General features: G+C 45.8%; 1 protein-coding gene across 2 annotated transcripts in view; it reads left to right on the forward strand.

Annotated features, from left to right (window-relative positions):
* The window catches only part of TPP2 (tripeptidyl peptidase 2), a 1,218,153-nt gene that overhangs the window by 93,491 nt on the left and 1,099,443 nt on the right, over positions 1-25,219 (forward strand). For both annotated transcript variants that reach the window (XM_069637049.1, XM_069637048.1), the window contains exons 3-4: positions 1,391-1,486; positions 1,594-1,698. In XM_069637049.1, the coding sequence (XP_069493150.1) occupies positions 1,391-1,486; positions 1,594-1,698 (201 nt within the window). The remainder of the gene's footprint in view (positions 1-1,390; positions 1,487-1,593; positions 1,699-25,219) is intronic.

Below are 25,219 nucleotides of genomic sequence, written 5' to 3' on the forward strand. Positions count from 1 at the left end.
ACTTGTTAATCTTAAATCATGGCCTGATGTTGTTTTTTTGTCCTACTGTAAGGTGGCACGAATTCTTGAAAGGTCATCATCACATGGCCATGAAGTGATTTGGTTGTCACTTGCTTTGTAATGATAGCCACTGCTTACCGCAAGGCGCTTTGTGGAAAGATGCCATGGAAGTGCCCTGTATTCTTAAACGTTTTGTGCAGAAAATCTCCAATCAAGTTAAGTACATAAAGGGAAATTAAATGCATTTTAACTGCAAAAGAGTTCTTTTCATGGCAGTGTTATTAAACAGTCACATGACAAAAGTTTAAAGCCAGGCCGTTTAAAGGTTAGTCGAAGAAATCTTTCCTCGCGAAACAATTATTGCACTAGAAGCAGTTTCTCGAGAGTAAGAAATGGTGAGCTGTTTGCATGTATAGAATTGAGGTGGCTAGTAGCTTCCAACATGAATTGTTGCCCCCTGAGCTACTACATGTGCATCGGAGCATCAACTGCTAGAGCTTCGACTTTTTGGCTTCACCTGCCCTCCCTCATTGCTGAAAAAGAGCCAGCAAATCTCAGCCCACGCTGCAATCATCTCACATTGCCTGGGGAAATTGCCTGAGGCTTTGCAGAACTGGTGGATGACTTCCTCCTCACTATAAACTAGTTTAGCACCAGAACTTTCCCCGTCACCACTCCGACCTCAGCATTTCAGAAGTCTGCATTTGCTGTTGACTCCTAGTGACTGTTCGATAAAGACTATAAGATCCCTGGTGCCCGCAGACAATTGAATACGAGCCTTTAAAGAGCACATGGCTCTGCAGTGAGTAGGTCACGCTATTATCCACTGGTCTTGCTTGTGCAGACTGACCACTATTTTACTCCTTGCATACCCACAAAACGGATTCAAGGTTTAATTTGATCACTTTCATCCTAAAATGGCTCGAAGTGTGAATGGGGGAGTGCGAATTTGTCATTTGCACCGAGTCTTTACCAGCTCACCTGCCTACGCTGTTTGAGTCCTGTGGGATATCCTCTTTAGGTTGGAATGTTGTTGAAGGGACATTTCGTGGAGAAGTCGAGCATTCAATAACGGATTACAGGCTTTGAGTGGTAAATGTGTGTTTTAAATTAAAAAAACAAAAAAAAAATGAATAAATAGTTAGTTTTATTTTTTCCTTTTGGATTATCCATTTCCCCAGAGTGGAGTGCTAGCAGGCAGGATTCCCTGTGGATCTTAACAAGTATTACTTGCTCACATGTAATACAATAAGCCTGCTCGATTGTGAACATCTTGGATGTATTAATTATTTTAACACTGCCGGTGGTTTAAGGAAATCGTCTAGCACAAAACGTTCTGTTGGATCCAGTACAGATCTCTCTGAAATATCACCCCCTTTGTCTTACTCAGATTCCGGAAACTTGGGTGAATCCTTCCGAAAAATATCACACTGGCATAAAAAATGGTTATGACTTTTATCCGAAAGCATTGAAGGAGAGACTCCAGGTATTGGCGTATTTATTCATTTTTCTTCCAATTCTTCGATTCCTTTTGATTATTGGCTTTTTTTTAAGAAGGGCATGAAGTGTTTTTATTATCTATTTTCATTCCAGAAAGAAAGGAAGGAGAAGTTGTGGGATCCGGTTCATAGAGTTGTGCTAGCAGATGCATGTAGGAAGCAAGAGGAGTTTGACGCTGCTCAGAACCCTCCATCACAAGTAAGTAGATGCATACCCCCTCATTTAGTTTTTTTTTTTTTTAAAAAGTATCCTTTTGATGGTCTCGTCTCGAATGACAGGTTTCTGTCTTAATGGTGTGAGACAAAATTGTACTGCACAATGGGAAAAACTATTTTATGGTTAGATTGAATTTTGAATGCATAATTTTGTTGCCTCATACTGTTGGACAATACAATGCCATCATCAATCTGCCATCTTTCATGATTCTTTCCACTTGAACCTTAGTGTGCTCCTATTTCACGTCTTTTGCATTATTCGATTGGCGAATAGATATACATATTTGAGCTTTCCTTTTCAAGTCAACAATACATTTTTCTTTACCACATCTAGTGGTAACACACTTATAATAAATTAATATAGCATGGAACTATCAACCTCTGCATGATTATTCAGGATCTTCTGAATGTTAACTAAATGTTTCAGTATCCTGACACTACAAAAAACAAGAATGACTACTCAGAGTTGTAATGAAAGCTATATGGCCTTAAATTCCAGAAGTCTGTATATCTGGCTTGCTCTTTCTCTGTAAATGCTGTGACTCTTTAAACTGTTAGTGGTTTGGGATTATTGATCATTACTTTTTTTTTTTGTAAAATGCAAATCCCCTGTGTAGTCTATTTACAATGGCTTGTAGCATTTTCATTCTAATATGATGCCTTGCCTTGGCCTTATTTTTTATTTTTTATTTTTAAAGCAGTGAATTGTATCCTTTAATTCTTGGGGAATGTTGTGATGGAGTGAAGATTAGGGTTCAGGGCCCGAGTCACTCTTATACGTGTGGAGGTGTGAAAGTGGGAGAGACTGGTGTTGGAAAATGGCAGTATGCCACCGTCGGACCGGGATCTTTGTGGCAGGGAGGTGTGTCCGGCTCTTGGGCAGGGAATAGCTACCAGGGAAAGGTGTGTTGTAGTGGATCAGTGAAGTTCTCAGGCAGAGATCACTGTTAAATGAATGCCCCTGGCACTGTTGGGCATTGAATGTTGCAAAAAGGAGAAAAGTGGTAAGGTAGGTGAGTTTGTCAAGCCATGCTCCCTGAGGTAGATTTATGTTCCCCAAAGTTGATGGAGTTTTCATGCAGAAACTGCTGTAGAGTGCAGGGAGCTGGGCAGGCGCATCCAACAATCACTGCGATGAGTAGGATCGCAAGTAGATGATGGGATGGAGATGAAGGTGGGTTAGGCGGTTGTTAGAGCTGAGACGGTGGGAAAGCCTGGAGTGGATAACTGAAAGGTGGGCTGGTTTGACCATCTGTCATGATGCCTACCCCCGGAGCACCAGGCCAGGCCCAGCACCCCCGGGAGCAGGTATCACGCCCCCGGGTAAAAGCCCAGCGGCCCTTTATAGGGGTTCTTTGGACTCTGTCCTGGCGCCATAGGCGCCAGGCTCATAAGGGGAAGTGTTTGGTGCACTTACTGAAGCAGACCATGCTGCACACTCACTTGATGCAGACCATGCTGCATGAAGAACCAAGCCAAATGAGGCTTAGGAGGGACTATTTTTCTGAAGGAACTATTTTGTTACTTGGGTGGGGCTGTGGAAGAATACTCACTTGGAACTTCTTCCAAGGCTATTTAAGCCACGCCCAGACAGCCACACGTGCTTCGCGTTGTTCTGCATCCCAGCAACTGAACGCTCACCGTGTCTGCTCCTGCACCTGGACTCCAGCCACGCCCACCTCGAACCTGGAACACCTGTAAGGAAAGAAGAGAAGAGAAAGGTGAAAACCAAGAACTATTTCAACCTTCTTACCTGCATCCAGAATCTTCACGCCAGCATTCCTGAAGGAAGACTTCCATTTAAAAGCACCGTGTTGCTCGCTGCAGCGCCGCGCTTCACTCACCTGTTCCCGAGACGCCGCCTGGCTCCATCGCGGCTCTCTGCACCGGTCGCCACATCTCTGCACCTAGGGGAGAGAAGAAGAGACAAAAGGTGATCAAGGGAACGCAAGAGGAAAGCCGAATTTTCAGCCATATTACTTACCGGCTTTTCTTGGTGAACCATTCCACATCTCGGGTCGGCGCCACCTCTTTGGCAGGTACCGCACCCCGGCCCCTATGGGGAAAGGACAAAAGATATTACCGGGGGAATTATAAAGACATTTAGAGGGGTCTCCATCACTAATTCACCTGATTTTACCACCGGCAATTTAACCCCTCAACGCATCGCCTTTGTTCTGCACCTGAAATAAAGGACAGATTACAAGTTAGGAAAAACAAAATAAAAGGAGGCTCACACTTGAACTTTTGCATCTTCATACTTACGGCGTATCGCTCAGAAAAGTCAAGTGGATTTGCCAGCGCCATTCTGAAAACCAGTGAAGTAACTGGACGAACACGCGCCCCTGCACTAGAAGCAGGATGGAGAGTTCATCCTTCCAAACCATAAGGTGAGCTTAAACCGGGGGTTTTGGAGGAAGTCGGAGAAGAACGAAGGGGGAAAGGGGGGATCAAGCACCCTATTCAGCAAACAGTTAATCCCCTTTCTCATCTGCAGAAGGATATTCTTACGGGCCAGACGAGCAAGATTTGGGGGTCCTGTTCAATCGGTGGTCCGAATTCTGCGCATCACGCTTGAAGAGGCCACAGCAGACCAGACCAGCGCCTCCGTGGGAGCCAGGTGAGCGTTACACCATCATCGACAGATTGGAGTGATATGAAGATGTGTGGACATTGGAATGCTTTTGCAGATATAAAAGGAGGTCTGGGAGATGGCCAAGGACCTACTACCCATCTGGATTACTGTGATCTGAAAGGCCCATTTGGTTATTTCCTTGCAAGGATCTTTGTGAGGATGTGGTTGTAATTTATGCAGTGGTCTGCAACCTGCTGCTCTCCAGCTATTTTGCACTACAACTCCCATGATCCCTTGCATTGACTATGCTGACATGGGCTGGTGGGAGATGTAGTGCAAAACATCTGGAGAGCCAAATGTTGCAGTCCCTGGTATAGTGGATGGTCATGTGCGGTAAACTGCCACCATTGCAACAAGGATAAAATAAGTTCCCGTTTGTTTTAAGGTATGGGGCATGACATTCAGCGTATTGAGGGTTACAATTAGTGGACAGATGGTGTGAGCCCACCCCACCCAACCCAATTTAATTCCATGCGTGGCTATTAGCTGGTCTCATGCGACTGACATCTAGAGTACTTATTCCTGCCCCACCCCTCAACCCAAGGAACCAGAGGCAGGTTGTTAGACTCGCCTGACTCGATGGCTTAGAATGTGAGAGTGTAGCCCTTTGGATGAGCACTGTGAGTCATTGACCCCGAATGAGATAGATACAAACTGGGTATGGTGGTGGTGGGGTGTGGGGGGGGGGGGCAGTACAATGTAGGACAGTCGGCCTGGTCTCTGGAGGAGTTTATAATCTTGCGTTCGTAATAGATTTAAATATTGTGTGGCCTGTGCACAAATTGTTGGTTTTTTTTCTGTATATTGTAGTAACAAAAAAGCTAGTGATTAATCCAGCACGAAATGGTAGAGCAAGGAGAAAAATAAAGCATAATTTTAGTATTAATGGGTTTTATCTGAAGTTTTTGACTGATTTGCCTGTCTGCGGCAAAGGTATTCCTTCTGGTTGGCTGGGGCAACTGGTTGTGCAGGGCTCTAGTTTGGTATTAGTTCAGGTGGGATATTAATTTTAAATCGCCTCTTGGATTGTCTACTTTTAGTCCCTTGCAGGTGCACAAGTTTAAGGCAGTTCAATTTGCGTTTATGGGGCTATTTAAAAAAGAAAAAAAGTTTTATTGCATGTTAGCTAAAAAAGATTTAACCTTAACAAAATACTAAGATATATAAAGTACGCAATTTAGCTTATTCAATTAAAACAAAGATTCAACAACATATAAAAACCCCATTTTAAAACCTATAAATATCTAAGATGACTGCCTAACACATTACTTTTAGATCCAGCTTCAAACATTTTCAAAATCCCCAAACTGCTCAAACGAGCGATGTAGCGTCGCCACTTAGTCCTCCAGAGGGTATCGGGGGGCAAACCATGCCAGTTCGTTAAAGGGTTCCAAGTAACTGGCTCGAATAATAGAGGTGGGGACATACGATGACAATATGCTTTAATGTTTCCAGTTAATAAATATTTTTAAAATACCTACATCGAGCATCCTGAGTTATAACTTTCTTATACTTCAAAAGAATCTTGTTATTTTAGACTAGGTTTCATCGACAAACAAGTAATCTGTCATTCGTGCAACGCAAGCACTGAAAATGATGCGCTAATACTCCCAGACATTGCTCATGAGCCAGTTCGTACATTGATGGGGATTTGTGGAATTTATCTAACGAGTTACACCATTCCTTTCGTACAAAGCGCACTTTACCTTGTTTGGGTTATACAGTAAATCTGTTGGCCTCATGGGTATATCCTACAAAGCACTGTTACAAAAATCAACCAGTCTATTCATGGCAATTACAGAACGTGAGAGCTATCCTGTTAAACCCGCTGTACAAGTATTGGGGCGTGAGCTTAAGATTTTGCTAAAAAACGCTAGATACTTCAAAGTAGGAATAGTTTCTAACTAGGAAAGGCCTAGCTCGAAGCGAATAGCCGAAGAAGGGATCGCACTTGAGATGCTCGACACTTTTCTCCAGATTAAGCTCTGAAGTTGGTTTAATGTGTCCAAAGCCCAAAAGTGCAATAGTTCAATTCTGTAGATTCATTTTGGGACTACCTTCACAAATAATATTTTATCAGCGAAATGTATGAGAATTTGCAGAACTTATTTTTAGTAAAATTCAACTGGCTGGACAACACATTGCTTTGTGTCGTAAATAGGCCCTTGTATACATTTTGAGGTCTGATGGTGATTGAGAAACCAAGGTACAAAAGGCTATCCACAATTTCGAGTAATCAGTAATTCTTCTTGTTACGGTAAGTGGCATAATCTTAGTTTTATCTGCATTTGCTATCAACGCGATAGTATAAGCATAATTCGCAAATGAATTTAGTATTCTCTGCAGGCCTACAAGTGTGTATAGAAAGATGACTTTGTTGGTATAAGCCAACCCAATTGGACGCCAAGTGCCCAACCTTGGTGGGATGAAAGAGGATTGTGCAATAAAGTCGCTGACATCCGAAACATAAAGGTTAGACACCGGGGGTGTGGGGGTCAAGAATGCATCCCGGTCTCAAGCTATTATGTGTTTGGATCTTTCTGGCAAGCTTACCCGGTTGGTTTAATCGTACTTGAACATTAGAAATGGCATGACTGGCAATGATAATTTTCAGTAACCCATCTGGTAAGCCCCATGTGTGAAGGTTTTTCCATAGAAGATTGCGAGACACAAGGTTGAAAGCGGATGTTTTATTCCACTGCCTCCACAAATGTTTTCAATATTCTTTGACCAAGCTAGCTCTTAGCACTTAAGGCCAAAACCATTCATATTCATTCTTTGATGTTTCCCTTAGGAGTCGGCCGACTGAAACCTACCTAAACGCCCATTCCTCCAAGTGAGCTAAAATTAGGGATGCAAATATTTTACTATCTGTGTCTAGTTGTAGGTCGGTAGTTCTTGGAGTCGGATCGAAGTCCCTTTTTGAAAATCGGGATGGCTTGCGCTGTGTGCCAGGCTGTAAATGACGAGAATAATTACCTTTTCCAGGTAAGAGGATCTGATTTAAAGTCTGTTCGAGAAGTAATTTGACCCTGGGGCCTTAGAATTACCAGCTGTTATAAAAGCTTCAAGCACATGTAGGATAAGTCCCTAGTAGACTTATCACTGTTAACCTTTCCTGGGTAATCTAGAGCCTCTGTATCACCCAAATTTGCAGGCTATTTGGGCTAGAATACATTCTGAACAGCTTTCTCTTTTAAGAACTCCAACATAGCCTCAGCGTCTCTGTTGAGTTTCGCACAATGCCTTCTTACCCAGTTTTTATGTTTAAGTTTCAACTTATTAATTACTATCTTCAATTCCCTAGTGTAAATTTGTAAATGTTTAAGATTCCTGATTCCAGACCTCATCTCTCTTCTGGTCTGCCAACGTCAATTCTTGGTCATGATGAGGAGACTTTTAAAAATATTCTTTTTTACTTTTTTATTGTAATTTGTCTGTCTACTAGTGGCTTAGTCCTTTATTTTCAGTGTGATAAAGCCCACCAAGTGATCAATGGTAAATGTGTGAACCTTCCAGGATAGTTTGGTGCTGTTAATAAGAGCCATCTTCAAATTTGAATTTATGAACAGCTCCGACCTTCCATTACACTCTATTCCTGCCTTCATTAATTTTGAGACTTAAATGGGACGTGCACTCATACATTGTATGCTTTAAAAATGTTGGCCATAATAAAAAACATATACTGGCATATTTTCTTTTTTTTTTTATAGTTCCTTTGGGACATATGCTTCAAAATGAGAATCCAAGTCCTGATTTTCTAAGACTTGGAGGCCTCCATTTTGTCAGCAGGACCAGTTTCCTGTGTACGAGTTAATGCTGTGCTCTTGCAGCAACAATCGAGCAAAACCTCCGACTGGCAGCTTTTGCTTATTGCTGCTGGAGAGCAGAGCAGCCCATGCAGCGTGGGCCGAGAGGACGCCTTGCTTTTTCTCTATGTTTGACAAAGGCTCGGAGGAGCACTGGTTTTGCAGGCAGTTTCCTGGAAAGTTGACTTTCTGAAGAGTGCTGCTGCTCTGACCTCATGAACCCTGACCAACCTCCACTTTCTCTGAACTTTGAACAGCGGTGAAGCAACATATGCAGGAATTTTGTTGCCGGCCTCCCAGAGATGGGGGACCTGAAGAGGCCCCCTAGAGAAGACTGGCTTCTGTATCGTTTTGCAGGATGGCAGTGCTTGCTTTGTCGGTAGGTATCGGTCCCACAGTGCAGTAAGTAGGTACCGTGGGACTGCCCATGCAAAACCATAACAGGTGGCCACACTCACACCAGTGCATGCGGGAGTGTGCTCTTAGATGCGCGTTTGCCTCGGTGAAGCTTTGAGTATCCCAAGTGGGACAAATACGCAGACACACACCAGATGCGTGACAGTTGCAGGGCCTGGCAGCTGATCAGCGTGTGCAGACCGCTGTCTCATCTCTATCCTACTGCCATTGAGTGAAGCTGCATTGCCCGGAAGCAGGAGAATAATAAAATGAGCTTGACACAGGCCAGCTGCAGAGGCCCCCCTCTTCTGTAGCACAACATCCTCCTGTGATGGGAATCTGCTGCCACTAAAGGGGCTCTGTCTCCTTGGCAGGATCCCACAGTGGCAGGGCCTGCTGCAGTGAAGGAGGTGGGTGGGTGCTGGTGATCTGCCCACATGGCAGATAATGGGACAATGCCACATGCTCCACATGATGGGGTGCTCTGGATCTATAGGCATAATACCGACTTGCCAGCCAAGGTTCCTCTTTCCAACCCTGGACTCTCACAGTGCTTTCACAAAGTGCCCACATAGCTTGTGGACTGACAGGTGAAGGTTGGGGTCAGCCTTTGGTACCATCAAAAGAAGCCATTGTAGTGGAAGGGACGCTGCAGACGCCATTCCCTGGGCTCACGTGAATGCTCTGCTTGCTTATGTGAAGTAGTCAGTGACCATGTGTCCCAGTGTCCGGTCAGCACTGCTCCTTAGTGCAATCTTAGCTCGGGTCTAATCTATCTGAGTCATGTCATCGTGATGCCCACTCCTTCCTGCCTTCACTCTTTTATAGACTCTAAGGGCCAGAGAGGGCACAGTCCTGTGATGGGTTTCCTAGCATCCCTAGGATGGTACAAAACCATCTACATAGCATACTGTAGAATTGCACTGCCAATCAAGAGGTTACATGTCTGCCTGTATGTGCAGCAATTGAGTATTTCAGGGGGGAGGGGTCCTTCGGCATAGCAGTTACCACAATCGCATTATTCGAGATTGGTGACAGTCGCATCTTGATGTGAGACCATTATGCAGCATGGGGGAGACCATTTATGTGACCCTGGGGAAGGGGGAGATCATTATGTAATGTTCTCTGCTGGGAGAGGGTAAGACTGTGTCCCTGGTGACTGTTATACATCGCTGTAGGCTATTGGGGTTAAAGCCCTTTACATTGGACCACTGGTTTAACTCGGTATATAAACTTAAGACAAATGAAGGTGTGCAGAGATCCGAGGTTGACCGCTTGTTCTGCATTGCATTCTGGTACTTCTAGTGTGGGTGGGGATGTCCGCCACGATGCATGCTGGATAAAAGTCCAGCCTCTGTTATGTGCAGTGAAAAGGGAAAATCGAGATCAAAGAGGGAAACATGATAAAGTTGTGTACTTAGGGTAGACAATTCTTATGGAGAGTCTGGTGCATGAGGGGGGAAAATAGGCACTGGGTCAAAGTCTAACATAGGAAGGGGACCATTTGTGATATGTTCTGTTGCCAGAATTGTTTTTTATCTGATTGTAATAATGTTATGTAAGTGTTGCATTTTAAATATTTTGTAGTTGGGCAGATGTATGCATATGTACTGAATGATTTATGTACAGTTATGTTGCAATGGCAATGCCAGCAAATGGATTGTGTGCCGTTCTGTTAAATAAAATCTTTTGGTAATCTAGTTTGTTTCTCTGAATGAATAACTAATGGGAATGAAGCTTAACTTCAAATCTTTTTAAATGTCTATATACTGGTTCCTGGTTAGATAGGAAACTTCTTGATGTGTTCCTAGTCCACAAGTTTATCTACAGAATAATGCTGTGTTTCCAAAGTGATCTGCCCCTACATGCTGACCAGATGCCCAGGATTGGTCTCGCTGAAACCAACCACTAAACTAGTTATAGCCAAGAGCGCACAGTAGGGAAACCTTCCACACAAATATTGAGCCCTCTGAAACTTGTTCTCCTCATCCCCCTCTACCCCCTCCCTCCACTGGAACACTGTTTGGATCAATGAAGGACCTAAAATTCTTAATCCCCCAAGACTCAGACTGATATCGTAAGATAGTCAATGATTAGCTAGCCACATCTGGAGCACCACTTGAGCGTTTTCTAAAGTCAATTTCGGATGCATATTGTGATGCTGGAAATGCATTGGAGGGACAGGACCTCCATGTCAGTGTCCTTTACCCCCTTATTTGTGTTCTGTTTTCTGCACAGGAGTCCATGTGGGACTCCTGGCAGTGCAGCTCTTGCTCTTTTTTGGTTGTGGTGAACAGACCCTTGGGATACCCTTATGGCACCCATGGGTGGAGGTACAACCCTGTAACCCGTTTTTGGGCACCTGTGTGTGTGGCCCACAGAGCAGGCTATGGGCCGGTGGTAGCTCCATGCTGAATTTGACAGGTGCTCTGATCTCCCCAATTTTGGGGTACCGAGGCCTGCCATTGGAATCAGTGGATTCCTGATAGGAGACAATGTGACTCCTGTGGTCTCTTGGTTTCTATTACCTCTTACCTTGTTTTCTCAAAGCTCTGGGAAGCCTTGACTCCGTCCCTTCCCCTGAGTGGCTGTTGGGTGAAAGAACCATATATGGTTTTGTGGGGGAAGTCCAGGCCAGACAGGCTGAAGACTTCCCAGTGAATGTTTTGGGTACACCCTTTGGGTGGGACCTGGATGAATGGAGTGTGTGACCAATATGCATTCCATGTTATGGGTGTCAGGAATCTGTGTGTGACACCAAGAATGAGACCGCCCTGCCCGAAACTGACATGAATGCAGTGTGGTATGCTGACGGCTGGGTGCTTGCCCCAATACACATTCCTTGTTATAGGTGTCTGGATGGAACAGAATGGCCTGAATGCACTGTGAGCCTGATTGGCTGCCTACCTGCATGAGTGCCCTTCTGAAAGATTGGCTGCCTGAGCTTGGCTCAGCAGTGTGAATGAGAAACGGAACAGTATATCTGTGGGACCTCTCACTTACCAGAATTGTTTAGAGGCTGAAGTCGAAACTTGATGCTTAACCTTGAAGCCTAGCTGCAAAAAGGTTTTGCTTGCCGTCGTCTAACTCCGGAAGCGGTTGTGCCAGTCAAGGACTGATTCAAGAGGACCTGATTAGGAGACCTCTTCCCGAGCTAAGAGGGAACATCATGCCAAAGCTACTCTTCACCAAGGCACCCTCGAAGTTGTCCCAAAACGCTGCCGACAGGAGACTTGGTCCGCCAAGGAATTCTGAAGTGAAGCACCTGGCCATTGAAGTCCATCCTCGTCGACCAGGGTCCGAAGGACCGCTGTGACCGCTGGAAGCCTGTTGAGTCGAGTTTCCCAGAAGTGGGCACAGCTTGATGTTGTGCTGCCAACGGCCGGTGCTTCAACGCGCCACCTTTGCCTAAGACATTCGAAACTGGACTACCTTGCCATCGATCAACTACTTTTTCCTGCCGGAGAAAGTCTAGTTTGTGGACGAACTGGGGAGAATCCACCGGTGGGATTCCCACTACCCGAAGTCCACAAAGAACACCAAAGATCCGAAAGCCAGCCGTGGACGAGTCCCGATCGTCCACGCCGACGGCCGCTGGCGGGTCTACGCTCTGAGTCATCTTTGCAGCAACAAACTCTTGCCCCACACGCCCTGCACACCTTGCCTTCACAGGACGTCCACGACCAATCCTCGACTTGCACCGCAAAGGTCAAATCTGCTACCTCGATGGCAGGATTCACATTTCTTCGAGGACTATTGACGCATGTGCTCCTGCTTTAAAGGGAGTTCACCCTCGAGGATCCATTAACAAACCATCGAAGAAACTCTGCTAAACTCAGGTACATTGAGGTAGTAGAACATTTTAGAAGGAAACAAGACTATTTTAAACATATATGGACTGGGCTTGTTGATACACTTTATTTACAGGTTGCCCAGGTGGGGGGGTCCTCACACAGAACTGTGACTTAGTAGCTTAAGTACTCTTATGCCATTGTTTAACTTAACTTGTCTTCCTTCCTATGTCTGTTTATTCACATTGCTATTTGACTTGTGTGCCATTGAAACCGTCAGCAGTTTGTGCATTTTAAAAGAGTCGTCTGTGGTACCACATAGATATTGTACATGTTTACCACATCAGATTTACTAAAGTACAAAGTGTGTTACTGGCATGTCCTAGTTCGACGCCCCTTTTCGAGTTTCGAAAAACAAACTGCAGCTTCCACTAGATGTTGACCTATGCACAGCATGTGAATCTAAGCAGATACAAGCATCAGAAATATGATTACGGTGAGTAATGTTTCATATATATTTTATTTTTCTGAGGCTTGTGGGATCTGCTTAGATCACATGCTATGCATAGGCCGACATCTAGTGGAAGCATTAGTTGTTTTCAAAATTCGAAGCAACGTCAACCGTACTATTCCCTAGTGTGACGTCCTCTGAACCCATGGTTCTTCACCCGTCGAAGTCCCTCAGATTGTGTTTTTCCACCATTGTAGACGGACGCTAAATCGCTGAGTTCTGATTTTGACATAATGCCATTGATTATTCAAAATAGTTTACTCTACCTATCCTTTCTACTTTTCTATCACTGACTATTGTTCACATCTTTGAAAGCAGTGAAGAAAATGGCCGCCGAATAAGACTTCCATCGATGTATCCTTTCAGAGTTGGAGGGCCGCAACCAGGCTCCAAGGGCAACGCCCTGTGGATGAACTGGTCAGGGAGATTTGCTTATGCTTTTCCCCCTACTCCTCTTATGAGCAAGGTGGTGAACCAGATTCACAGGGAACAGATGACGCTCATCCTACTTGCGCCTATGTGGGCAAGACAACCATGGTATCCACATCTTCGCAAACTGGCGATGTGCAATCGCATTAAACTCCTGTGCCAGACCAACTTACTCATTCAACACTGGGGACTAACAGTGCACCCTCAACGAACTTGGCAGCATGGCTCCTGAACTCATAGTTTTGACATCTGAACCTACCACAGAGGTGTATGGATATCCTCAAGGAGGCACGAAAACCAAACACTAGACACTGTTATTTCATCAAGTGGAGAAGATTTGTAATTTGGTGCCAGTCTAAACAAATAAACCCCATATAATGTACTCATCCCACATTCTAAATTATATGGTCCACTTGTTAGACTCAGAGTTAGTATTGATCTCTATAAAAGTCCACCTGGCGGCCTGATCGGCTTACACCACCTCCCACAATAAAGTATTGTGGTGGAACGTGCCGGTCATTAAAGCATTCATGGAGGGAGTAAAGAGACTCCACCCTCCAATTTCAAACCCACCGCCAGGATGGGATCTCATTGTAGTACTCGCAAAACTCATGGGGCCCCCATTCGAGCCTATGCACAAGTCAAGTCTTGAAACCCCCGTCTTACAAGACTGACTTCTTAGTGGCTATTACTTCCATAAGCAGGGTTAGTGAATTGCAAGTATTGTCCGTGCAGGTTCCTTTCTTTGTCATACACCAGGACAAACTGGTTTTACGTATATTATCCCAGGTTCTCCCCTAAGTTAATCTCAAAATGTCATGTGAAACAGTTCAAGCTACTGGCTTTCTTTCAGAACCCAAAGAGCTCAGCTGAGGTAAAACTCCACACACTAGATGAACGGAGGGCAGTCCTTTACTATGTAAACACCAGACAGCTAAGAAAAACAGACCAACTGTTTGTCTCCGTAGCACCAGGCAGAGAAGGAGACCGCATTTCCAAGAATGCCATCTCCAGATGGATAGTCAGATGCATACAACTGTGCTATTCTTTATCAATTCACGCCACAAGCTTACTCCACAAGGAGCACAGGAGCCACTTTGGCTTTTATTGCAAATGTCTCCCTAGACAGCATTTGGAAAGCAGCTACATGGAGCTCAATACAAACTTTCACTCAGCACTACTGCATTGACACCCATTCCAAAGCAGGTTCACTGGTGGGACAAGCGGTTCTCAAACATCGGTTTGCTGTTGAACCTTCTCAATACTCACCACCTTCTCCAACACTGATCGCTAATTTATGCATAGAATGTGATCTAAGCAGATTCTACAAGCCTCAGAAGGGATGCATTACTCACTGTAATTGCATTTCTGATGCTTGTATCTGCTTGGATTCACATGCACCCACCCTTCCTACCCCTGGAGAGAAGGTGCATGTTTTTTTTTATTTGCTTGTCTGATACATTTCTGCTTGGATACACCTGTAATCACGCTACACTTCATGCTACCTCATGTCAGAAACTAAACGTCTGAGCGACCTCGACGCGTGAAGGACCATGGGTACAGAGGACGTCACACTAGTGATAGTATTACTGGCACAGCCTGTCGACGTCACTTTTCAAATTTCAAAAACAACTGTAATACTCTGCAGCTTCCACTAGATGTCAGCCTATGCATAGTATGTGAATCTAAGCCGATGCAAGCATCAGAAATACGATTACATCACATACCATAGTGTGTGGACATTCCTTTGTGTGGGCTTGGACACTACACTGTACTTAAGAACCAGCCTGCATCACCTCTTGAGACCTTAAGTCTTGGTTGCTCGTCCATTGCTACCACAATAGAGAACCTTGGCTGGGGTGCTCTGTGCTTCTACTCTGCCATATAGAGGGCAGGAGTACAGATAACCCCCCCCCACCAGTCTTTATACATATGAGTGGACATTTGATGCCTGCCAATCATGTTGCTCCTCCCGAACCAGTCTGTATCTACGATCTCCCTTATCCCCACCTGCCTGCCACCCCTAGTGCATTGCCGTCCAGAGCAGCTGTGGGCTATGAGCTCAATGAGGAATCTGCAGAGAAAATAATTTTCAATTAAATCTTCATTAACTGGGTAAGATTCTTGGGAGGGAAGCTGGGTGTGGCTATTCATCGAAGAGTACATCTGTGGCGGTAGTGTCGACTCGTGCTGCTACTCTAATACTGTTTATTTACTGGATCCTGCAAAACTGGAGCTCTTTCTGAGCCATGTGTGGGTGCACAGCAAGCATTTTGCCAAAGCTGCTGAAAGAATATGTTCCTATGACATTTCACCCAGTTTACAGGCCTGGGGGAGATGTTGCAGGTAGCCTGCATGCACAGGCTTATGAATGGAGCTGACCTGAAGAGGATTGTGTCCCGCTGATGATGCAAAGCCCTTCTGCCTAATTCGTACTTGTAACATTTGTTTGGTGCGTCAAAGGTGCACACAGATGGAAAGTACTGCTGAAATCGGTAAGACGTTTGCGAAGTGCTGGTGGTCCTATATGGCCAGTGCCATAGTTTGGAAGGCGCTTGTGGCGCTAACACAGATTTGGCAGGTGGGAATGTGGCTCCATTGCAAGTATGTGGTGATCACTGGCAGTGGAGCCCTTTGGGCTGTGAGTCATTGAGCCATAAGGCGATGAACACTTTAAACTGCGGGCGAAGTAAATTGTAAGACAGTCTTCTGCCTAAATTCAAACTTGTCTCTAGATGTGAACAAAAACGTTCTGGGGGGGGGGGGCGTCTGTCAAAGTTTAGCTAAGCATATTGTTAGTCAGAAGTACCTGCAGGATGCAGAGCAGCACCACCAAAGATGAAGGGTTGTCATTGGGGACCACACCAGTTGAGAGTGGGACCATCACTTCATCTGAATGTCTCTGGCTCTGTTGCTCTGAACTGCCCTAATACCCCCCCCCCCCCAAACCCCCCTCACCCTCCACACCCCTTTCGAAGTTCAGAGCTGCTGCCCTCATATAAAAATAACTTGCCTCATAGCTATGACCTTTTAGCATATCATCTGTAGTTGTATTTTTCTATCGACTCTGACATAGATGTTTCACTAGCAGAATGCTTCTGAGGGAATTGAAGCTGGAGCCTGGAGTGGCCTTTCTAAAGCAGCCAGCGGCTAAATCATAGATCTGTCTACAGGATGGACTTTGCTCATATATACTGGAAAGAGAAAGACGGGCGGCACACAATCAAACCCAAGCAAGTGTTTGAAGCTGCATTGTTTTATACGGATGAAAATGACAGTCCCTTGTCTTGCATAGAAGAGATGGAGCCCAGAATGGCTATACCATACCAGTGCAACCTTTTTATCTGTATGGGGTATTACTAGATGAGGAATGTGTTGTTCTATGGTGCTGCACCTGTACAGGAGAGAAGCCAATGTTGCCTATTATGGTAACCTACCTGAATCATTTTGACTGTCGGGCACCGACTCCGTGACTCGAACACTCTTACATAGTATGCCGGTTTTAGAACTTTTCTCATTCATATCGCAACCATAAGAAGGAAACATGACCAGGTTAGAGTATAACCATTACATATGTACCGGTTCCCTTGTGGGGAATAATAGTCCTTTATACACCAGATTCACCACCCTATTTGGTCAATCACCATGTATAGCGATCTCTACAGCCCTTTTCTCCGGGTGATCTAGCTTCTTTCAGACCTTTTCGTCCAGTCTAGGCTAGGGGAAGGGGTGGCAGTAGTGGTGGTGAAGGTGAGGAGGTGTGACCTGGCTCAGGGATGACATCTTATCCCTAGTAACGCTTGAGAGAGAAAATATGGAGTCTATGCCCAAAGATAAAGCAGGCTTGTAGCTGCAGCCTGCAGGGATATAATTTGCCCTGCTAAGGTTATTGACCTGAGGAAACTCTCTCAAGGCTGAGGCATTTATCCATACGAAGATCCTTGAAAGAAGGGTAGAAGATGTGGAGGGCCGCTCTTGAAGATGGTGATGTGGGCCTCACACAGCATTGTTCCCAGAGAAGCTTCTGCATCATACAATAGGCAAGCTTTCACTGTATTTCACAATTGACACCCTGAGAATGTTGATTGCAAAGAATCTTAACTTCACGGTTACAGAAGTAATTCTGCCATTTGAAATGAACATTGGTGCCATTGTGTGGCAGTTCAGCACTCTAAATACATCCAAACTTCAGGGAGGCTTTGCAGAAAGTACTGCACGGTTTCAAAAAGTCCAAAGAATAATCTGAAATACATGTTAATTTATCCTGCCAAGTGTAGGAGATCTATCAAACTCCTTCTGGTCCTATTTGGATGTGAATCACTGGTTGGAATCAAACTGGACATGTGCATCAGAGGTCGGAGTTGCACACACTGGTAAACTGTCATGGCAGTAGAACTGGACAATAATGACTAAGCCCCAGGCTAGCCTGACTCACACTTAGCCAACTGACTAATGCTCTGCTGAGGCTTTTACACATGTTGAAAATTCGGATTCACTGCAGGCAAACTTGGACGATACACCTTCAATGCCATTGGACCCAGGGACAATGATGGAGGTTCTGGATGGCAACTACTTGGCTGAACCAAGTTTGTCCACCAGCTCATCTGTCCTAGGTAAAGGATGGGCATCCGTCGTGGTGACTGCATTAAGAGCTCTATAGTCCACACAGAATCTCAACTCCTTGGAGCCTGCTTTTGGCACTAGTACTACAGGACTAGCCCATGGACTGGCTCTATTACCCCAAGATCAAGCATCTTCTTGACCTCATGGTCTGACATCCTGTAACCCCTGCTTTTGACAGGTAGACAATCACCAGTGAGTATTTCATGCTTGGCCCCAAGCGGTCAAGTCTGGTGATAGTGAAAACTGAGGGGCAAACTGAGTTTAACAGTTTTGCACTCCTCCTGTTGTTCCAGTGTCAGACCAGAAGAGAGATTAACTCCTATCTTTCCATCTAAAGGTTGGCCCCTGATTAGGTCCGGTAGAGGCTCGCTCTCCTCCCCCTCCTGAGCAGAGGCTATAAGCAAAGCTCCCAATTCTGGTCTAGAGACATAGCCTTTAGGCGATTGCTGTGAAAGACCATGGGGCCTCCTTAGGATTGCCCAAGTCCACCAAATAATTGACCTCTCCAGGTTTTCCCACAACCTCGAAGCATCCAATCCATTTGTCCTGTAAGGCCATCTGTCTTGTAGGTACCATAACAAGAACTAGCTGGTCTTGAGTAAACTCGACTATGTTGGCCTTCTGGTCATGCTAATCTTTAACCAGAGCCTGACCTGTTTTCAAGTGATGAGAAGCTTCTGTCATCCTGTGTCATTCTCCTTCAGAGACCTAACACATAGTCAGTGATTCTCGGGACTTGTCGGAAGGAGCATTCTCCAGCCCTTCCTTGATTAGGGCCAATGGACCTCTAACCGGATGACCACAGAGGAGCTCAAAGGGGCTGAAGCCAACCCCTTCTTGAGGGACTTCACTATAAGCAAAGAGAAGGCATGGCAGTAGAAGGTCCCACTTTCTTCTAAAGCACCTAACCTGCTCTTCATAGTTCTATCAACCCATTGGTTTGGGGATGGTAGTCTGTTGAGAACGTGTAGGTCACTCCACAGTTTTTCCACATGGCTTGCATGTAGTGGGATATAAAATTGGTGCCCCTGTCTGCGATAACCTCCTTTAGGAAAACCTACCCTGGTAAAAATACCAAGGAGGGCCTTAGCCACTGCCTGGGCAGTAACAGTCCTCATAGGTATGGCTGCAGGATATCTGATAGCATGCTCTACCACAACCAACATAAATCTGTTGCCTGAAGATGTGGGAGGGTCTAAGGGACCAACAGTGTCTATTCCTACCCTCTCAAAATGAACTCCCACTACTGGGAAAGGCACCAAAGGTGCCACGTTTTTGGCTCCACTCTTGCCAGAAGTCTGACAAGTGTGACAGCTTCTACAGAATTTATCTACATCAGACCCCATCTTGGGCCAGTAGAAATGCAGAGAAATCCTTTCCTTGGTCTTTGACCAGCTAAGGGAATCTCATGGGCTAACTGTAGAAACTGGGGTCTCACCTCCTGAGGCACCACAAGTCTTCTGTACTCCCCTGGGGTAGGCTCAATAGATTCACTGTAGAGGAGGCCATCCTCGCAGTACAACCTGCTTTTCCCTGGCTCTTGCCCTTCCAGTTGGGAAGCTGCCTGTTGGCGAAATCCTTCAAGAGTAGGCTACTCTTTGGCCTCTGCTGAAGTCTGCCCTACAGGGGCCACCTTCTGCAAGCAAAGTCTGCAGCTCAGGATGGTCTTTGGGATCCAGATCTCCAACAGGGGGAAGGTCTTCTAGCTGTGTCATCAGTAGCTGATTCACCATGCTCTGGTTGGACCTCACTCAGCCTCAGCTGGTGGAAGGGTCACAGGTGTGACCTTAGACTGTCCTCTTGGAGATGTCCTGGTTTTGTGCACAGGAGTGCTACTCTTCTTGTTCCCTGAGACCTTGGGTTTCCCCTTTCTCTTCTTTCCTGTACGTAGAAACTGGTCCTTCCTGTGGACTCTGATTCTTCTTCTGTAACGACCCACTGAGAGTCATCTAAAGTGAGCTCTCTGGCCTTCCTAGTTTGTTCCTGCTTCCTTTTACTGGAAGGCCTGGGGGTGCTTGATACAACTCCAAGAGTTTTTAAGTCATTCCCCAACAGGACTCTCCCAGGAACCTCACTCTGAACACTGACAGGTATTCTTAGTCATATTATTGCACTGGATGAGAACTAGTAGTATTGGAACCATATGGACAGGGCCTCCAGTAAGCTTAGTGAGGCCTTTCGATGCCTTAGGTTTGAAAAAGGCTTCATCGACCACTGTGATGCTGGCCCCCGTGTCTGACCATTCACAAGTACACTGTCCTTGTAGTATTCTTTTGTGTTATCTGGAATAGTTATACGCATCTAAATTCTGCTGTTCCCACAGACCCAGGGACACTAAAACACTGGCTGAGACTCCAATGGAGTCTTGAGCCAATAGATGAAAATTTCCACTTGCCATATGTACTTCTCCCTTCGGGATGAAGGCTGTGGAGGCAGTGTGGACCCTTGAAGGTTTTCCCATATATCTGGGATGCCCTTTCACATGGTCAGTAGACCCACAAGCATAACATTTACCAAATGTTTTCTGGAATGGGGGCTTCTGCTGACCGCCTTCTGGTTTGGCACCAGCGGTTTCACTAAACTGACCTGGTTTCCCATATGGCTTTCCCTTTTTTATGTTTGTGGCCCTCTTTTGGAGGGGAGGTTTTAGAATTTGCTTTGTCATCTTTCTTGTGCTGCTTCCCCTCATCCTTTTTGTGAGTGGCCCCAGAATCCTTGTGAGTAGCCCTATTGGCAACCCACAAGTCAGCAGCTTTTGCTAGCTATTTGGATTCAATCTCTTTAGTCAGCCAAGTGCTGTCTCAGCTCAGGAGAGCGGGCATCAAAAATAGACTCCAACAAAAATAGATTTCTCATTCCTTCTAAGGAGTTCACTCTGTAACCCTTAACCCAACCATCTAAGTTTTTCAAACATTTACACACCCATGTAGCCCAAGGGGTGCCATCAGTCTTTTTGAGGGTCCTAAACTTCTTAAGGTACTGGGAAGATTTCCCAAGCTATCAAAGCTAGCTTCACATTTGCATACTCAAAGCTTTCAAGTTCCCCCACCTCCATTACAGCATCAGTTGCAACCCGTGGGAGCCTAGACAAAAGCCAAGGAATCAACTGATTCCCTGTGAAACCCTGAATCCCATAATTGTAGTCTAAAGCACCCAACCAATCCAAAATATCAAGTTTCACATCATACATACTCACTGCTTGTTTGGGCATGCAAGGCCTCTTTGGACTGGAAGACCTAGAGGACTCTGGGATAGAAACATTTTCAAGAGACAATTTCTTAATTTCAAGACCATGTTGCATTTCCATTTCCCTAAGTTTGATGTTTGGTTTCAGGCTGGAATCTGTAATCTTTTGAATTCCAACTCGAGTCTCATTTTCTCAAGAGACACATTCTGGACTCCGTGATGGACCTTTTGGGGGTCCCAGTGGCTAGAGGTTGAGGCAAAAGGGCCTGTTGAGACAAAGAGGGGCTCCCTTCTTCGGTATCTTCTCCCTCTTCTGACTCTTCTAAGACATCAGAGTTAGACTCTGCATTATCATCCTCATCAATTTCCACATTTCCTGGGTTAGTAGGTGTGACAGTCCTACTACCCAGACCTTGATGATTCAACAGTCTTACAAATAATTCATTTTTCTTTCCTTTAACAGGGAGATTCCTGACCTTGCACATTTCCACTGTGGAGCTTAGCCTTGTGTAGACTTTTAGTTTAACAAAAACAAAGTAAATTCTTATTGTAACAACTCTACAATAGATCCTCACCGCCGCAAACATTGTTCGGCAAGATTGTTTGCAGTACCCTTTGGATGCACTAGAACAACCCTAACCTCCTGGCAACAGGACCCCAACCTTTGGTATAAGCCTGTGCTGCACAGGTTGGTAGTGTGGTCGAGTCGCCAGGCTTATCTCAAGAGGGGTCAATGTGAGCTGTAGGTGAGTTAGAGATTTACAGTGACAAGTATTCAAATGAACTCTTACACACAAGGTTTCTTGATTAAACATTTATTAATTTATTTAAGTCGGTTTGAATAAGCCTACTTTAGAAGGGAGCAATATAAAGCAAAACTCAAATGTACTTCAAAATACACACTCTTAGTTTTCTAAATCAGCAAATATCCATTTGGGAAGACCCAAACACTACCTACCCCCTCAGCTGACTTCAATAGTTAGGGTGCTCGGGACATTAATACATCACTGTTGCATTTAGATTATTATTGAGAGGAGTGTCAAAGAAAAGAGGTTTCAGAATAAGACAAGTGTTAACACAATTATTCTCAATCAGGTAAGTACATTAAAAAAAACAATGTAAAGTCCGTAAACTCTTTCATAGAAGGAAGGCAAAAACACATAAGCATAAGAAGAGTCATTCAGGGAGCCAGGCCAGCTAATGTGAAGTTATCAAAAGTCATGTTGAACTGAATCACTTCTTGCAGGTAAGTAAAAGTCTTGCACAATGTTTGTTTTAGAAGTCTTTGTAGAATAAGAAGAAATCAAAGTAGGGCCACAAGATGATTATGCTTGTGAGGTAAAGAAGCTGTTAGCAACTCTACAGAACTAACCGAGACAAGTCTCCAACGAGGACAAGTGAGGTTACACAACAAGAGGTAAGTTGAGGGGTGGGGCCTACAGAGGGCCAGCCATCTGGGGTCCAAGGACGAGGGGGGAGCGAGGGGCTCCAAAAAGGGGAGGGGGAGGAGGAGGGGTGAACATGAGCGAAGAAGAAAGAATTTTGGTGTAATATCCTTATGCAATGTGTTATGTAAATTGTCCTGCCTGGGTTTAAAATAAACATATTTAAAAAATAAAAAAAGATACTTGCGGTGAGTGCCCGCCCACGTCCAGCTGCTCTCAACTCCCCCAGCGGCGGTGCCCAGGAACATAGCGGACCAGCTTCCCCTGAATCCTGCACACAGGGCCACAACTACGGGCAGCGAACTTCCTCTGGCCCCTGATCCAGCTACTAATGATAAATCTGCATACCTCATGATAAGTAACCTGGCAACTATGTTGTCATGGTCCGAAGCAGCTGCTAAACCAATGTTGAGTGGGAGTTGTTTGTTGTGGCCAGGTTGGGATGGGCCGTGGGTTGGAAGGGGGCAGGGGTTGCATAGTACTAGGTTGGGCAGTGAAGGGGGGAGCGGTGGGGGCTGAGAACTGATACGGCATCAGGTCCCGTCAACTGTTTTAGCGTCTGTTGCGATTATTGACACTAATTCATATGTCTAAAATTTGTCTTAAAGAAATCTCTGGACACCTCTGGGGGGCGCTTGTAAATCTGAATTGTCTTATAGAAGAAACCGAATTACTACTGGTTAACACTTAGGCTCCCAACATTGACTCTCCCGAATTCGTCATAATATCAATACTAACCAGCTACATCGGGGTCCCCATTTTGTGGGGGTGAGGGGAAGGGACACATGAACTTGATACTTGATCAGGCTATGGACAGAGCGTGTTCAGCCCTCAGACCGCTGTCACTTGCAGCCCAGCAACTCTTGGCCCATATGGAACACTTGGAATTACGGGACACATGGCGCTTACTACACCCACACGAGCGCCAATACACCTTCTAATTCTCAGTGCATGACCACTCATCACGCATAGACATGTACTTGATTTCCAGCTCCCTGATTGGCAAAGTGGGGGAGTCACAATCCTACCTCGCACTCTTTCTGACCACTCCCCAGTGGTACTGCCCTTAAAACAGATAGGCCCCAAGTGTCAGCCAGCACCTGGCGTTTTATATCCAATGCTGTCCAAGACATAGTATTAAGGCAGGAATTCACACAGATATAGAAACATATTTTGCCTGTAACGAGGTGGGTGCAACCTCAGCTGGGGTGCGCTGGGAGGCTTTCAAGGTCTACATCCAGGGAATGTCGATCTTGTGGGAAGCCAGAGTGGTAAAAGCAATCCGGAGGGACCCCCCACCACTCCAAAACCAAGCTCAAATCCTTGAAATGGGAATACTCCAACTACTCCAACCAACCGAACCCAAAGGTGATGACCCAGTGTTAGGGAGAATTCTCTCTTTAGGCTGAATTTCCTAACCTAGTGAGTCCCCCAGCAGCTTTGCTGGATTTCTGGAGTTTGTTTTTTTTCTCCTGCCAAGAGTGAGACCCTTGTTCTCCCACTCTTGGACATGATTTATGGTGTTCCTTTGACTGCTAATGTGTTTTATGGGCTATGGGGTCCTTTACTCCATAGGGTCTCATGTGTTTTTTTTTTCTGTGTGTGTATGTAGAAATCAAGACCCGGACCAGGTTGGGGTTGCTGAAATTATACTTTATTCTTGTGACTTTAACCAAAGAAAGTATAGTCCATGAACTCCTTGAGAGTTACTTCACTTTTAAGCAGCCTTCCAGGGACGTGACTTAACCCTCCTAAGCCTCCTTGGTGTCCGGATAGGCCCACCAGTTGTTCCTTCTCTCCTCGTCCTCTCCGTATGACTAGGAAAATCAACAACAAACGGTGGATTAGTTCCCGGGCTTTTATGTGATGTGAGTGACTTACTTCCCCCCCAATGGAAACCTCCCCTGTCAATCTGGCTTCCCATTGGCTGGTATTGCCATGTCCCGCCTCCTTTAAAGGCTGCCGTTTGCTTCCAAAGCGCCTGATTCCACTGCCTGTCAGGAGAGACCTGTTCCCAGGCAACTCCGTCCCGTGAGCCGCCTCCCCCGCCCCCTTGGAAGACTCTCCCTCCTGCCATGTGGGCTTGTGCATCCGGCTGCTCCAGAGCGGACCGCCTCGTCGAGCAAGCCGTCTCTCCCTCCGCTCCCGTCCCGGCGGTGAGAGACGCTCGGCGGGTCGACTCTCCGTGACTACCCGCGTTTCCCGCGGGTTCGCCGCCACCAGCCCGGACCACGGGCTGTAAGCCTCGATGTCACCCCTGGCGGGTTCAGGTAAGGCTGGGCGTGAGGGGGCCGCGCTTTCCATCTCGCGGCCCGCTGCCGCGATCCTGTGGAGTCCCGGGAAGGACAGGTGGGATGGGGCTGCGCTCGCCGCATCGTGGCCCGCTGCGGCGACCCCGCAGAGTCCCGCTACCCCTCCCGCTACCCCTTCCACTCCGGGTCCCACCTCAGTGTTACACAGCACCCTCTGTGCAGTAACACAGGGGTGTCATAGTGACACCCCACCATAGACTCCATACCCAGGGACTGACTACTGTCTCCCAGGGCATGTAAAGTCACCATTGGCTTTACTAGTCCCAAATTATTAACAGAAACCAGTACAAACCATCATATTGTGGACATACTGGTCGGGGCAATTCGATTGCCCCGGGGTCTGTTAGTCGAGGGGGCACGTCTCCGT

This window comes from Ambystoma mexicanum, chromosome 7p (genome assembly GCF_040938575.1).
Source record: "Ambystoma mexicanum isolate Mex_15411 chromosome 7p, UKY_AmexF1_1, whole genome shotgun sequence".
Lineage (NCBI taxonomy): Eukaryota > Metazoa > Chordata > Amphibia > Caudata > Ambystomatidae > Ambystoma > Ambystoma mexicanum.